Source organism: Sitophilus oryzae, unplaced genomic scaffold (assembly GCF_002938485.1).
Source record: "Sitophilus oryzae breed Bouriz unplaced genomic scaffold, Soryzae_2.0 scaffold_815_pilon_pilon, whole genome shotgun sequence".
Classification (NCBI taxonomy): Eukaryota; Metazoa; Arthropoda; class Insecta; order Coleoptera; family Curculionidae; genus Sitophilus; species Sitophilus oryzae.
The window spans coordinates 7580263-7594898 of NW_022147434.1; the positions used below are offsets into that span (position 1 = coordinate 7580263).

The 14636-nt window shown below is 32.5% G+C and overlaps 2 protein-coding genes and 1 long non-coding RNA gene across 8 annotated transcripts in view; 2 read left to right on the top strand and 1 right to left on the bottom strand.

Moving 5' to 3' along the window:
- Positions 1-2991: 2991 nt before the first annotated feature.
- LOC115889555 lies at positions 2992-3971 on the bottom strand. Its single transcript, XR_004051468.1, has 3 exons — positions 3846-3971; positions 3615-3777; positions 2992-3016 (listed from the first exon to the last, which is right to left on the bottom strand). It is a non-coding gene; the product is annotated as an uncharacterized LOC115889555 (long non-coding RNA).
- Positions 3972-6895: 2924 nt separating this feature from the next.
- LOC115889545 lies at positions 6896-10360 on the top strand. 5 transcript variants are annotated; one of them, XM_030909581.1, is made up of 5 exons: positions 6896-7425; positions 7537-7695; positions 7929-7988; positions 8148-8216; positions 8275-10360. In XM_030909581.1, exons 2-5 carry the CDS (start codon positions 7609-7611, stop codon positions 10270-10272), a joined length of 2214 nt encoding a protein of 737 aa, XP_030765441.1. In that variant the 5' UTR covers positions 6896-7425; positions 7537-7608; the 3' UTR covers positions 10273-10360. The 5 variants fall into 5 exon arrangements, with proteins under 5 accessions (XP_030765441.1, XP_030765440.1, XP_030765443.1 ...); XM_030909580.1 differs by having other exon boundaries at positions 6896-7695; XM_030909583.1 differs by lacking the exon at positions 7537-7695.
- Positions 10361-10508: 148 nt separating this feature from the next.
- Positions 10509-14636, top strand: part of LOC115889544 (death-inducer obliterator 1) — a 60838-nt gene continuing 56710 nt past the window's right edge. Inside the window, exons 1-7 of one of the 2 annotated variants that reach the window (XM_030909578.1) lie at positions 10509-10572; positions 10627-10727; positions 11073-11225; positions 11279-11404; positions 11617-11751; positions 11881-12110; positions 12375-12516. In XM_030909578.1, coding sequence (XP_030765438.1) covers positions 11102-11225; positions 11279-11404; positions 11617-11751; positions 11881-12110; positions 12375-12516 — 757 coding nt within the window. In that variant the 5' untranslated portion in view covers positions 10509-10572; positions 10627-10727; positions 11073-11101. Of the gene's footprint in view, positions 10728-11072; positions 11226-11278; positions 11405-11616; positions 11752-11880; positions 12111-12374; positions 12517-14636 lie in introns of both variants that reach the window. The other variant, XM_030909579.1, reaches the window with a different exon arrangement.

Here is a 14636-nt window from a genome sequence, read left to right on the forward strand (position 1 = left end):
CTAGTTTATTTTCGTTTCTTGTGTTATATAATTTATTTTTGTTTTTGTGAACATTTTTAAATCGTTAATTTTTACGTGTTTTTAAAATGCCTGGGGGGCAATTTTTGGCTATTCGTTTCCTTGCAAATTGTTCGCAACTTTTCGATCAACACTAAAATCCAATTTTTAAGTGTTCGTATTTTTGCGTATTAGCAAATTTCCCTGCGTTCTCTTGCGAGCGGATCGACAGCATCGTAAGGGTATGTTTTCTAAGTGCGCTTATTAGATTTGATAGTTCCAAGTTTGTAGTTGGGTTTAGGTGTATCAATAATAGTAGTGATAATGAATGTTTTGGCCATTCGAAACCTAGAAAATGCAGAACTGCAATACCGCCCTAATGTTTTGCGCAATCCGGGGAATGCGTTCATAGAACTGAGTGAAAGGTAATTTATTAAAAATAAAAATATTTCGGTTATCCAAAGACTTGTGCCGTTTTTTAATTCAGTTACTTGAGCCGTACATGCGACCACAAAGAAGACTGATTGGGATGTGCAAAGCCGGGTAACATTTTTCTCTATTATTGTATATCTATGAAGTAACATTAAATTTCAGATTTTAGCTTTAGCTGCTTTGAAATTTTACGGAAGTGGTTGTTACCAGCCCGGATATTGCTTTAAATAAATACATCGATATGTACCAAGCCTCGGTTTCTCATTCAATTGATGAAGTTACCAACGGTCTAAACCATCCAGAGATATCCGATCAATGGGTTGAATTTACAAATAATTTTGAAAAACTCAACAGAATAGAGAACAGTATGGTTTTGCAATACGGGTATTTATTGCATTGCCTATTGCAATTGCAATTTCTTTACAAATATTAACGTTACTTTTTGCTTTTCTCTAACATTAGTTCCACGTTTTTTTTCCATTATTAACCCACTTGACCAACAACACAACAAACCTCGATTATCGATACCAAGTAATGAAAAGTAAATAAACAGTAAAAAATACGGTTAAACTGGAGAGAATTTAGTTTTTCACTGTGATTTGCGACGTTGCCACAGTTCCGGCTCGTAATTTTGCGTACGCTCACGACGATCGCAAATTAAGATGCGAAGATGGCTGAAAAATTGAATTTTTAAAACGCATTCGTTTTCTAACACTCGCAAAGTTGCGCGTTCGCATGTAAACGATCAATTCCAAAAATTGCCCCCCTGGGCAAAGTTGTGCAGATCCGATTAGGTATGTATATACATATGTGATTAATTATTTTAACATATTTTAGTTAAAAAAACAGTAGTATACATATTAGGACATTCAGCTAAATAGAAAGATCTAATTAAAAATATACAAGTTCAGCATCTATATTAAATGTTAACAAACTTATATACAGGGTGAGTCTTAAATAAGTGCAAATATTTTCAGGGCTGGCAGATCTCGATAAAAGAAACGTATTTTCTCCTTACTTTTTCAGATAAATCCAAAATAACCGAGTTATTTAAGTTTAAAAAAAATGTCTTTCAAGTTATTTAATTTCTAGTTATTTACAGGCAACGATAGTTTTGATTATATGTATTGATGTTTTGAAATACTACCATGACGAGTCTTATAGAACAATACGCGTCAATGGGAGATAGAGGTAACATCTTACCTATAATGTTACCCAACAAACACATTTCTTACGGGCCAGCATCAAACAAATGCCGCATTGCCGGAGAACAGGCACTGGACCGACCCCAAAAAAAAGTACTGGCCCGGACCGTATATGACCGCCCGGCCGACAGTCGAACCGTATGTCGGCCGACCGTATAAATCGGCGTTGGGCCGATGCAACGTCTAAATTGTATCGTTGGGCCAACGCTGGCTATACGTGCTTAAATCTTATGGCCCTATGGATTATATTTAATTTAAAATAAACATCGGCAGAATGCTGGCCAAACGCAAGGTTTCCGTTTCTTGCTAAACTTGGCAACCAGCATCGTTATTTTAAATAGAACACCCGTATATTAGTTTGTTGATTTGTCCTTGAAATTTTAAATAACTACTATAATGCCTTCTATACCTATATCTTCAACTGTTTTAGGAAAAAAAATAATTTCAACTTTTTACTATTTTGCATAACCGAGAATTCGCGACTTCTTTTGATTCTTATTTTAGCGAAAATTTTGGAAAGTAATTTTTTTTTTCGAAAACTGTTGAAGAAAGGCATAGGGCATTATTAGAAGTTACATAAAATCTCAAGGTTAATTCAAAAACAAACTAATATAAAGGTGTTCTATATAAAAAAAAACGAAGTTGTCGCCAAGTTTAGCAAGAAACTGCATCACTGTTTTAAGACCCCAGTTTTTAAGAGGATTGGATTTTTGGTTCTCCGTAAACGTCAAATAGGACTTATGAATAACCCTGTATACACTGTGACCAGCTAAAATATGGAACAAATTCATTTAAAAATTATATATCCTGTATATTTTATTTGGTGCAAAAAATGCGCAAGAAAAATATGATAAGACGTGTTCGAGCACCCTTTTAAAAAATCAATTATGTAATTTTTAAATAAATTTGTTCCATATTTTAGCCGGTCACTGCATGTACTTCCTTGTACGCGTGAAACTTCTTTTCAGAAAAGTTGCAAAAACCGAACTGTAATATTCTGTATTATTTATTTGTTTAAAAATGGCTATAGGAATAAATAAAAATACATTAGGCTTATGAAGGAAGATATAATATAAATAATTCATTAATATTCAATATACATATTTACCCAGGGCTGAACACAAATAAAGAGAAAAAAAAACATTCTTTCAAACAAACTTAAAAAATAAAATAAAACGTTCCATCTGAAAAATAAAAGAATAACTTTTTTTATATGAACTTTATACAATAATTATAGCAGATCTTACCATCAAATCAATTAGTATTCTTATTTCTTCTTACTCTCCCCCCATCTCTATCAGCAGCATTGCGAAGCCAAGTTTTTATCATGTGTTCGATTTCGTCCGCAGTTCCGTTTAAATTCGGATTTCTCCTAACAGAAGCTAAAAAATTATCAAAATTATATGCTTTTGTAAATATGTGTGCATTTGTGTATATACAGGTTGCTACAAATTTGAAGCGGAATATAATATATTCCGATATATAAACCGTAACAGATACAGGGTCCTTTAAATTGGGGCAAAGTTGAGCATTTTCATGCCAAATAAAATGCGGTTTTGAAAGTTAAAAAACTCCAATTACGTTCGTAGTTATACGAACAAAACCGAAAATTGCAAAATCGTTTAATTTTTTTCTGATTTATAAAATTCATCGAGCTTATAATATTTTGATTTCCTGCTCAATTCCTACCAAAAATCTATATTCTGTCTCTAACACATTTAGTTCTTATGGAAAATGACAATATGTACCGTATGATCGAATAAAATCGGTGTCAGCGATGGCTATGAAATGAAGATCGTTGTCATTTTATATGTAAAATTATATGGGAAATGTCACCGATCGTCATTTCCAAGCGAACTGGACGCCTTTTTTTTCGATCATACGGTATTATAATTGATAATAAGGCCGTATATTTAAAAAAAAAAGTTGATATATATTTTTTTAAATGTATCTAATTTACCCTGGAATTAAGCTACTTACCTACAATGACCTTAACTACATTTCCAAGCTCTTTAAGACCACTTTTTTCATTTCTTCCCGTCCAATTTAAATTAAGAGTTAATTGATGTGAAATTAAGCGAGAAAGAATTTTTCTTGTGCATGTGGCAACATCTTTTCCGCCAACTAAACTAAGTTTCATGCACTGGAATTTATATAACTTTATTACATAAAAATGGCTTAAATATATTAAAAGTTTTGATAAGTACTTACAAGAGTTTTAAATTGTTCTTCATTTTCTAATAATACATTTAGTTCTTTCAAATCATCAAAGGCATCATCAGTATGTGATTTTTTTTATGTAAACTGAATAAGTTTTCATTAAAATAGAACCTGAAGAAGTTGATGGCGTAGAATAAGTATTTGTACAGATTTGTACTATGGGCTGAGGACAATGAGAATCTTCAGAGCCAGCCTCGGAGGTAAAATTTTTCAGCTCGCAATTCACCAATTACTTTCTCTACCTTTGCGTTAATTAAACGTCTTTGCTGACGCTTACTTTTGGATTTAAAAGTAGACATTCTAAATGCTGATCTGTTCACAAAATAGTTTCATGTAAGTGCACAAAAATGATTCAAAAGTAGGCATGCAAACTCACCAAGTTGTCACCGTTGTCGGGTAGTTTTTACTAATGTCTAGCAATTGATTATTCATTTTTCTCAAAGTAGCAACAATCGAACAATACAATAAAACTTCACAATAATTAAACACTTAAAAATTACTAAGATCACGAATGATTTAAAACACATTCCAATATTCCAAATTCAAGACACAATAAGCGGCGTTTTTCTCATTTTGCATTTCGGTCGGCGTCAGTCGGCGTTGGCGGGACAAATTAGATAATTGACATCATTGACAAGAGATACGTCAAACGCAAATTTTTAAGAAGAATGGGAAACGCACGTTGGCACGTTGCCGTTCCGTTGATGCACTACCGGTTGTATACTTTAAAATGATTACTTAAATAAATGCCAACGTTATGCCAGCGTTCAAATGCCAAAGGCCAAAATTCAATCATCGGTAACACATAGGACCAATTATATTTTGCCGATGCCGTTACTCAGCCATCGTTTACGGCAATTGGCCGATTATTTACCGATAGTTCGTGTTTGCTGGGTTACTAATACAATATACTTTGATTATAATGTTTGTATCATAATTTCCTAAAAATATCAAGTTAGTGGATTAATAGCAATTTTAAACATATATTTTATTGAAGAGTGTGTTGATAAGACTAAAATAAGCTTTATGTTTTATCTTTTTCTCTTTAGAAGGGAGATGGTGAGTGTCGTAGAATACATTACAGTATTTAATATCGTGTACTTTGATATTTTTTTCTTAATTTACTGTAATTTCTTGGTTCCTATAATGCCAAATCTTGACAATATGGTGAAGGTTGAGTTTTGATCTTATTAGTTTTATACCTGTATTTATACAAGACCAAATTAAAATTAGTTTGTAATTAATTTGTGATTTATATTAAGATCTTTCTTATAATATTTGTTATGTCTTAAACTTAATACTAATATTATGCTTTGTCTGGAAAATATATCTTAATTTTGTATATCCTATTCCATCCTTCCATTAGGAAAAATATGGTTTAGAAATCATATTATGCTAAGAAAATCACATAAATTAGGTGTAAGAATAGAAATCTTAAGGTAGCAGAAAAATAATGCAATATATGTATAAGCAGAATTAAACAAGGTAACTGTAAATATTGCTGAAGCTGATGATTCTACAATTTTAATTACGGAGGCTAAAAGGCCTTTTAAGGCCTCCGTAGTTTTGATGGAATGTTAAAAAAACCTATTATGAACATGACATGGAGCTACAGCATTTAAAAATAAAAAAAAAAGAAAAAACTTGGACACATCCCTTTTAATTTCCCGAATTTTTAATAAAGCACTTTTTAAACGTAGCATAATAATCTAGAGCAGATCTAGAGCAATTAGATTAATTATAGGAATCTAGAATTTTATTTCTATTTAATTTTATTGACTATGAAAATACATAATAGGGAGTTTTCGTTGCATTAAAAAAATTCAACGGTACGGTTAACGGATACGTAACCATAACCGCTATTTTGACAGATAAAAAAACAGTTTTCGGACTTTCGGTTCATCGGTTCGGAGCCGACATACGATACGATAACCGAAAACTGACAGCTAAGCACAGCCCGTAGCGTAGTATTTTGATTTTTGGTTTTTGTATTGTTGTTTGATTTGAAAGTTCTTTATATGACTTTATTGGGTATCGCTATATAGGATGGACAATTTAATTTTATTGGACTCTAGTGATGAATCGGATTTGGAGGATGCTGTGCTGTTGGAAGGGTTTGAAAACAACATCGAATATCGAGCAGAACTTTATGGGGAGTTCAACCTAAAAATATTATCTGACCAAGAGTGCAAAGCTAACTTCTGCTTTGAAAAAAAAGACATTCCTCGATTAGTTGAAGCACTAAGAATTCCCAACGAGTTTAACACAGATAAAATAAATAATCAAAACATAAACAAAATAGAATGATGTTAGGTTAGATCTGTATCTTTCAATGTTGTGTTTCTACTGCGCTAGTGCGCATGCGTACCGCTATGTTAACGGCTTTGGCTAACGTCCGTAAAATATCGGCAGCTAGCGGTTACGATATACGATAATCGAAATTGAAATGTCAAAGTTGTCAATTAGCGTTAACCGGAATTGCAATTTGTAAGCAACGAAAACTCCCTAATAAGCGTTCACGTTTCACGTGTTGTGCAAAATATTAAAATAATATAAATAATATACCGCGAGTACTATGATTGAAAAAAATAGCGTCAGGGATGACTACGAAATGAAGATCGTTGTCATTTTATATGGGAAATGTACTCAATCGTCATTTTCCGGCCAACTGGACGCCGTTTTTTCGATCATACTGTATATATTGACAAAAAAACACTGAAAAGCACATATTTGTTTTCTACTGAAAATAATTCCAAAATAACTTGCAATCTGGCAACATCGAAGGTGTATGCATGCGTAGTGTATGTGACTATATGCAGCAAAAACTCGTTTAAAGGTCAGCCACCGGATCCACACCATTACCAAACCTTTACTTTACCTGTGCCTTTACATTAGTTTGCTCGCCCATCCCTGATTAATTATCATATATAAATCTGTAACAAGCTATACGAACTTGGCGGTTGTCTATTGTCTTTCACGTTTTGTCTGTGGTTTTAGTCATTTTTGTACCGGCGTGTGACGTTTGACGTTGGTGACATGCAGTGTTGCCAATCTGTGTGGAATTCCACAAAATGTGTGGAATTTCCTCGAATGTGTGTAATTGGTGGGGAATACTCAAATGTGGGCGTTTTGTGGGGAACTTAAATACTCAAAAAGAAGAAAATTGTAAAGCGAAGCAAATAGAGTTTTAAAATCAGTGATAAAAACAAAATATCGATAAATATCGCCCGGCTCTAGTTTAAAAACGCGAAACGGGCCGCGTATGAATAGCATGTACTGCCATCTACCGTGCGTGCTATAACTATGTATAACGAAATCGCCTCGTCTCTTTTTAATAACACTACTTAATAAATGATAGAAATATAACTCAGTGCCCAATGCACCCTCTAAAAGAATTTTAAATTTTAAACGTTAGACAAAGACGTATGGTGTTTTGGACGTATGGGATCCACAGGTTAGAGCACTCTTGGTCTGTGGAGCACTCCTGCTGTGCACTCCTGTGGAGCACTCCATAGGTGTTAGGTTCTAGGTTGTACGTGTTTAGCACAGGTGTTTAGCTAAAAATTGTGTGGTAAGTGTTTTACTAGGTCCTTTATTTATAGGTAATTCTAGTTTAAACTACATTATTCCAATCGAAAAGTAAGTGAATCTAGTTTTTGTTTTATTTTTCTATTGCTATAAGGTGACGGCGCGGCGTAGAAAAAAGGGAACGGGTGTAGGCATATACTTTACTTAGCCTTTCTGCATTTTAAACATGGATAACTGGTTAATTAAGAAGCCAAAATTAACAATTAATAGTCTTGAATTAGATGCAGAGAATCAGAATGTAATGGATGTGGAGGTTAGTTTTACCTGGCATTATGGGTTAGCAATATTAGCATTGCATAATAAAGTGGTATTGGTCAATTATAATACAATATGATCGAAAAAATACAGCGTCAACGATGGCTATGAAATGAAGATCGATGTCATTTTATATGTAAATTTCTATGGGAAATATCATCGATCTTCATTACGCAGCCAACTGGACGCCGTTTTTTTCGATCATACGGTATAATAAATTCAATCTTTTAGGATAATGGAAACACTGCAAGTAGGCCTGAATTAGACGATCAAAATCTAATAGATGTAGAGGTTAGTTTAATATGGTTATTAGGTATGACATGGTATTTTATATTTTATAGTTTTGGTGTACCTACTTTTAAAAAAATTATAAACATTTAATTTGCATTGAAAAACCTGTTAACAAGGTATATCCTAAAATCAAAATAAAACAAAATTAACATTTTTTAGATCAGTGACAATGAGAAGATTGCTTCATGTAGCTCAGTAGAATCGACGTTAAAAACAACTCAATTAGAGGTGTCAAAAAATCTCATTTAATATAACAAACTTGGCTTTTACTAAACTTGTGTTTTAGGGCGAATCCCAGAATAAAAAACCTTCAAAAAAGAAATTAAAAACTGGCGAAGCAAAAAGATATTACAAATTTATTAATTCATGGTTGCAGGAGCCAAAGTTCAAAGACTGGCTTATTAAACTAGAAACCACAACCAATAATAAAAACGAGTATGCCTTTTGCAAGGCATGTAACATGTCTTTAGTTGCCCATAAAAAAGACTTATATAGACATGAGTCAACTGAAAGGCATCAAAACAATATTAGACAAATTGCGGGTAATTCCAAAATAACAGATATATTGACAAAGCGGGGAGGAGAGGCCACTAAACGAGCTGAAATAAAATTATGTGGTCTTCTTGCCTCTAACAACCTGCCATTTCTACTTATGGATACTCTTGCGCCATTATGCTCTAATATTTTTCCAGACTCGCAAATCGCTAAAGACCTCAACTTAAAAAGGACCAAAGCAGCGGCGTGTGTGAGGGAAGCATTAGGCAAACAATTTAAGAAACAACTTAGTGCTGAACTTCAGAAACCCGGCTGTTTTTTTTCCATAATTATGGATGAAACTACGGACAAGAGTACTTCTAAACAATGTGCCTTTACCATTATATTTTTTAAAGAGTCAGTTGAAACTAGATTTTTTGATATGGTTGAGGTTCCAAATGGAGATGCAGAAACTCTCTTCAATACATTAAAAGATGTAATCGCTAAAAAAGATATACCGTTTTCAAACTTGGTAGGATATTCCTCCGATACTACTAATGTAATGTTTGGAGAAAATAATTCGGTTGTATCGCGATTAAAAATTGAATTTCCAAATATTTGTTGCATAAAGTGCTCTTGTCATTTAATTCACTTGGCATCATCAAAAGCCTGTCTTAACTTACCGAGGTCTATAGAGGATCTTCTGCGTAACGTGGGGGCTCATTTTAGTAGGAGCGCATGCAGGCAAGAAAAATTTCAGGAGTTTCAAAATTTTTTTAACGTTCAATTCCACAAAATAAAACTCCTTTCTAATACAAGATGGCTTTCAATGCAAGGCTGCGTCGATAGATTCTTAGAACAATTTGATGCTCTAGAAGCCTATCTTACTGATTTAGTATTTACGGATCACTCAAGGACAACTGAGGATATGCTTTCTATCATCAAAAACAAGTTTACCCGTATCTATTTAGAGTTTATGTCCTACGTGCTTGGTATTCTAAATAATTTTAATATTTTATTCCAGACCGAAAGCCCCTTGTTACATAGGCTGAAACCCGAAACAGAGTCCCTTTTAAAAACTTTATGTTCAAATTATATAAAGATGTCAGTGGTGAAAAACACAAAAAATATTTTTCAAATTAATCATGAAAATCCACATTCTTTTGTGGAGCATGAAAACATGTATTTAGGCATACAAGCCACAGAATCTTTAAGTAATGTTAAAGATCATGTTTCTAAAGAGGACCTGTTGCGATTTTATACAAGCTGCCTCAATTTTTATATTAAACTGGTTAGTGAAATTAAAAAAAGGTTTCCTTTTGATGATAGTGTTTTTTCTTTATTAGAAATACTAGATCCGTTAAGAGCACAATCATTTGAAACTAAGAGCTTATATAAGGTCTTGGAAAGGTTTCCCATTTTAAGAGAATATGTGGACCCCCAGGAGCTCGATAGCGAGTGGAAGGCCCATGCATTATTGAATTTTGCAGAACATGGTTTACAATTACCCATTGAAAGTGCCGAAAAATATTGGGTCAAAGTGTTTGATTTAAAAAATACGATCAACGAAATTTTATATCCAAATTTGAAAGTGGTTATATCTTTTTTACTTATTCTTCCATTTTCTAATGCGTCGGTAGAAAGAATATTTAGTTCTTTAAATGACATAAAAACCGATACCAGGGTAAATTTAGATAATTCCACTATGGAAGCCCTACTACATACTAAACAGGGTATCAAATTAAATGGTGGAATTCTTAAATTTGAACCCGATAAAGAAATGTTATCCACTAACATTTGGAAAAAATAAAAATTATAATGTTACCATTTTTTATAACTTTTTTAGGATTAGTTATATATGTTTTATGTTTGTTTTCCTAAATAAATCTTAAAATTTTTATTGCAATTTTAATACGTTGGTCATATGGTCAATACCTACTCAAGACTGTCAACTGTCATTAGTGTCAATGTTTCAAAATCGACCTAAAAATACATGTGTGGAATTGTGTGGAATCACCCTAGGTTTGTTGGGGATAATCGGTTCAAGCAGTTGGCAACGCTGGTGACATGTGAATGTGACATAGGTTATGTCATTTGATGGCGTGTTTGAGTAAATTAGTAAAGTTAACTTGTAATTTTAAAAATGTTTAATGTAATTTTGTAGTTTTAAGGTGTAATTAAATACACAAAGTTTTGCAACATAAATATATACCAATGGATGTTGGTATTTTGTAAAGACAAGTGACTCCTATAGAAGCATTGAAAGTGAGTGGCTATTAAAGGTCAATAAACAAATGTGGAACTATCTAACACCTCCCACAAGTTTAATTTTCATGAGTTTTAGTGGTTTTAATATCGCTACTAGCTATGAATTCTATCGAAAATTAGATATTATTAATTTGTATCGTCGAACGCCTATCTATAACAATGAAATTTTTAATTTTGTGAAATAAAGTATCCAAGCAGAAGACATAATTGTTTTTCTTATTTACTTACCATAATAACACACATGAAAGTTGTGGTCGCAGACAGCATTTATTATATTTTCTTATTTTACTGACATCTTTTACACAAAACAATGTTCATATTAAGTAGAAATATTTATTTTAGAACATCTGCATTTAATCAATGAGTTCAAAATGGCAAACAGTATTGTTAAGGTAACTGATGTTGCTGATGACATGATTAATGACAGTTTACTATTGTTAGTCAATGAAGATGGGACTGTTACACCTGACAGAAGAACAGTAGAAGATTATTTGAGTAATAATACTTTGGCAATATGTATTGTAAATAAAAAATCCTTTTTTTTTAAGGTTCTAAGTCTGGACCCACAAAGTTACAAATAATGCATATTGATAAATCGGACTCGAAAAGCATTGATGTTATTGTTGACAATGTAACATACATGCCTGATAATATGGAAGTTATAAACGAAGAGGGTTAGTGAACTTATTTTATGTGTTACATGATGTTTTTAAAGGTTTAATTCTTTATGTGGTAATGTTATTACATTTATAATCATTGAAAGGATAACCTAATGTATACATACAGGGTACTGCAAGTGTGTCGGGCATTAATAGCTCTTAAGATATCCACACATTGTTGCAGGACTCTGTAGACTGCATACACAAACTATATAATACAATTTTAGATGTTATAGAAAAAGATACTGCTATATCAATGGATGAAGTGGCTAGAAATCTATATAATTTTAAACTTGATCATGACTATACTCCGTTAACATCTCCTAAACCCTCACCCCAGTCAGAAGAAGATGACGAACTAGGTAGTTTTAATTCTAGTTTATTGGTTTCTATATATTAATTTTTTTTAAGATGTGTAGACTATTATCTAATCTAAATTTATAATCTAATAAAATGTATGATGTAATTATCTTAAGAATATATATTTTTAGCAAAAACATTAAGTATACTTCATGGTAATGAAAGCCCAGGGGAGAAAGATACTACACCTATAGTGATAACAGTTCCACCTAAAATAAATAAAAACATTAATATTATATCTTCTATTACTATACCACCTACTACTGATTTATCTTCATCTCCTGGTACATCAGGCACTGTAATAAAAAATGACGAATCTGTTAATGAAATGTCCACACCAAAAATGAAAGGCAAAGCCAAGGTAAAAATAAATTAAGTTGCATACTTTAAGAACAGGGTTGGATTTGGGAAGGGGGGGGGCTTGACACAAAACTACTCAAAGTACATACTTCAGAGTCGTTTGTGACAAAATAAATTAATAATATTGTATTACTTAACTGAACTCAAGGGGGTTCTGAAGCCCCCCCCCCCTGTATTAGTATGCTCAGTTTTTGTTATACGAATTGCAATACAAAAGTTTTTCATACATTATATGTATTTTTAACCATTTAATTCTATTTTCTAGATGCTTAATACACAATCTTCTAAACCCTTGAAAAACAAAAATTCACAAGATGTAAATAAGAAGGTTAAGGTTGTTAGTAAGAAAGACTTTAATGAGTTGGAAGAAGAAGAAGAAAAAACTGAGTTAGATGATAATGAAGAAGGTAAGTACATTATCAGTACAAGTCACAAACAGTTTGATCTACTTTTATAGTAAAGTCGGTCCAGGGAGAGAAGATATGATTTTGATAGACGCCATCTAATAATTTACTGAAAATATTATTTGCAACTGCCACTGTCATATATTCTCTTGTCGGACAGATGTATACTTACTCAATTTGCAAAGGATTTATTTTTTCTCAAAACAGAGTTTTACTTAACAGGTTGATTGATACATAGGCTGAAATGTGCAGTCTATAATATTTTATAGCCTAGTATGCCAATGGTCGTATCTAGAATGTATTACAATATAGGATAAGACAGCCAAACTGTGACATACAACACTCACATATAAGTACAAGTTTTGGGATTGCTATTCAAAAATATTGTAAACATATACAGGGTGCTTCAAAAAACATGTGCCATCTCTTTTGGGGAGATTCCGCACATAAAAATAAGATTTATTTTTCCTATTAACATAGGTCCGATTCTGCTTTGTTTCGTAGCTACAGATAACTAGATGGCTCTACGGGTGTTAAAGTTTTAATATTTTTTCGATTTACTATAAATTTCTTCCAAGTACTTTTAGCGTTTCGAGTGAAATTTTGAGGGTAAAAGTTACTGTAAATGCGACATATTTGAATGCCAAAAAAGTGTCAACATATTCACCAGGGTCGTGCATATGGGTTATCACTGGAATATTTTTCTAAAAAAAGCATGTATGCTACTGACTTTTTTTCTCTTTCCTTATCCTTCCTTTCCTCCTGCTTATACTAGCTTTGTTCGGGTTCTTGTTATTACCGATTCTGAACCGTCCTAGAACTGTGATGCGTATGCGCAGAAGGAAATATGAAGACGTTATTTCATTTGCGCATGCGCTGCAGAGTTCTAGGACGGTTCAGATTCGGTAATAACCCGAAAAAGCTACTATTTCGCGAAATAGTATAAGCAGCTTAATGCCGATTAAAAGTTGTCTCTTAGTATTTTGTCGATTCCGGCCTCCTTGAGAGATTTTATTAATTCGCCTTGATCCATGTCTAATAGCAACATTTAAATAAAATAATATCATTAACTTGCGAAAGTTTTAAATGAGTACCCATTGATTCCTCATCAAAAAATATGAAAAAAGTTCCAATAAACATGGGTATGGAAAATGCATAGTTTTAGAGTTACAGGTTACAGGATGTTAAAACTTTTTAAAATTAGGTTTTTTTTAATTATCTGAAATAATTTTTTTGAAATTTCTGTAGGTTGGACTAATAGTAATAATATTTATAGACATTTTAAAACATTTTCCGATGCACGTCATCAACTTTGAGTGACAAGCGATGGCGACAGCGCTGCCATATTGTGATGGATTTATGAGATGAATCTTAATTTAAAAGTGACAAACAATATATATTTAGTATATAATTTTTATATAATTTTTTTTAAGGCAGCAGCTACCCGCTACAAATTGAAATAAGTAGAAATAACTTGAAAGTGGTATAATGTGCTTACCAATCAATCTTACTTCTCTGACTGCATTCAAGGGAATAAAGGACCTTTATTGTCACGTTCGCGCTCAAAATATTTTATCAGGGAAGCTACAAGCGCTTTGCTTCGACTGTTCAATCAATCTTACTTCTCTGACTGCATTCAAGGGAATAAAGGACCTTTATTGTCACGTTCGCGCTCAAAATATTTTATCAGGGAGCTACAAGCGCTTTGCTTCGACTGTTTAAAGGCTTCGGCATATTTTCAATCCACAATTTCAAAAAATGCAGTAAAAATCTTGAAAATTTAATTCTTAAAAGAACTTTTTGTGCTTAGAAGTACAATTTAAGAAAAAAAACTATGAAAAATAGCAAAAAACGAGAGTTACTCCCAAAAATTCAACAACACGATATATTATACAAAATAATGACTGACACTAGGATAATTGTCAAATAATACACGACAACATTGCTGAAATGGCGCAATGTGACCAACAAGGCGATAATAAAAATCGGTTTAAACTAATTTTTGAAGCTTTGTATTGTATTGTAAGCTTTAATCTAAATAAAATATCTGTTACAATCATTTGCTCTATAAAGTATAATGAAGAGCTGCTTGGTATTTTAATTTAGTCAACAAATTTATACAT

Bases quoted from the DNA above. Each gene is read 5' to 3' on its own strand.
- LOC115889545 (XM_030909580.1), top strand. From the start codon at position 7,609: ATGGATAACTGGTTAATTAAGAAGCCAAAATTAACAATTAATAGTCTT. The intron at 7,696-7,928 runs GTTAGTTTTACC...TCAATCTTTTAG, and splicing joins AGAATGTAATGGATGTGGAG to GATAATGGAAACACTGCAAG. The intron at 8,217-8,274 runs GTGTCAAAAAAT...CTTGTGTTTTAG, and splicing joins TAAAAACAACTCAATTAGAG to GGCGAATCCCAGAATAAAAA.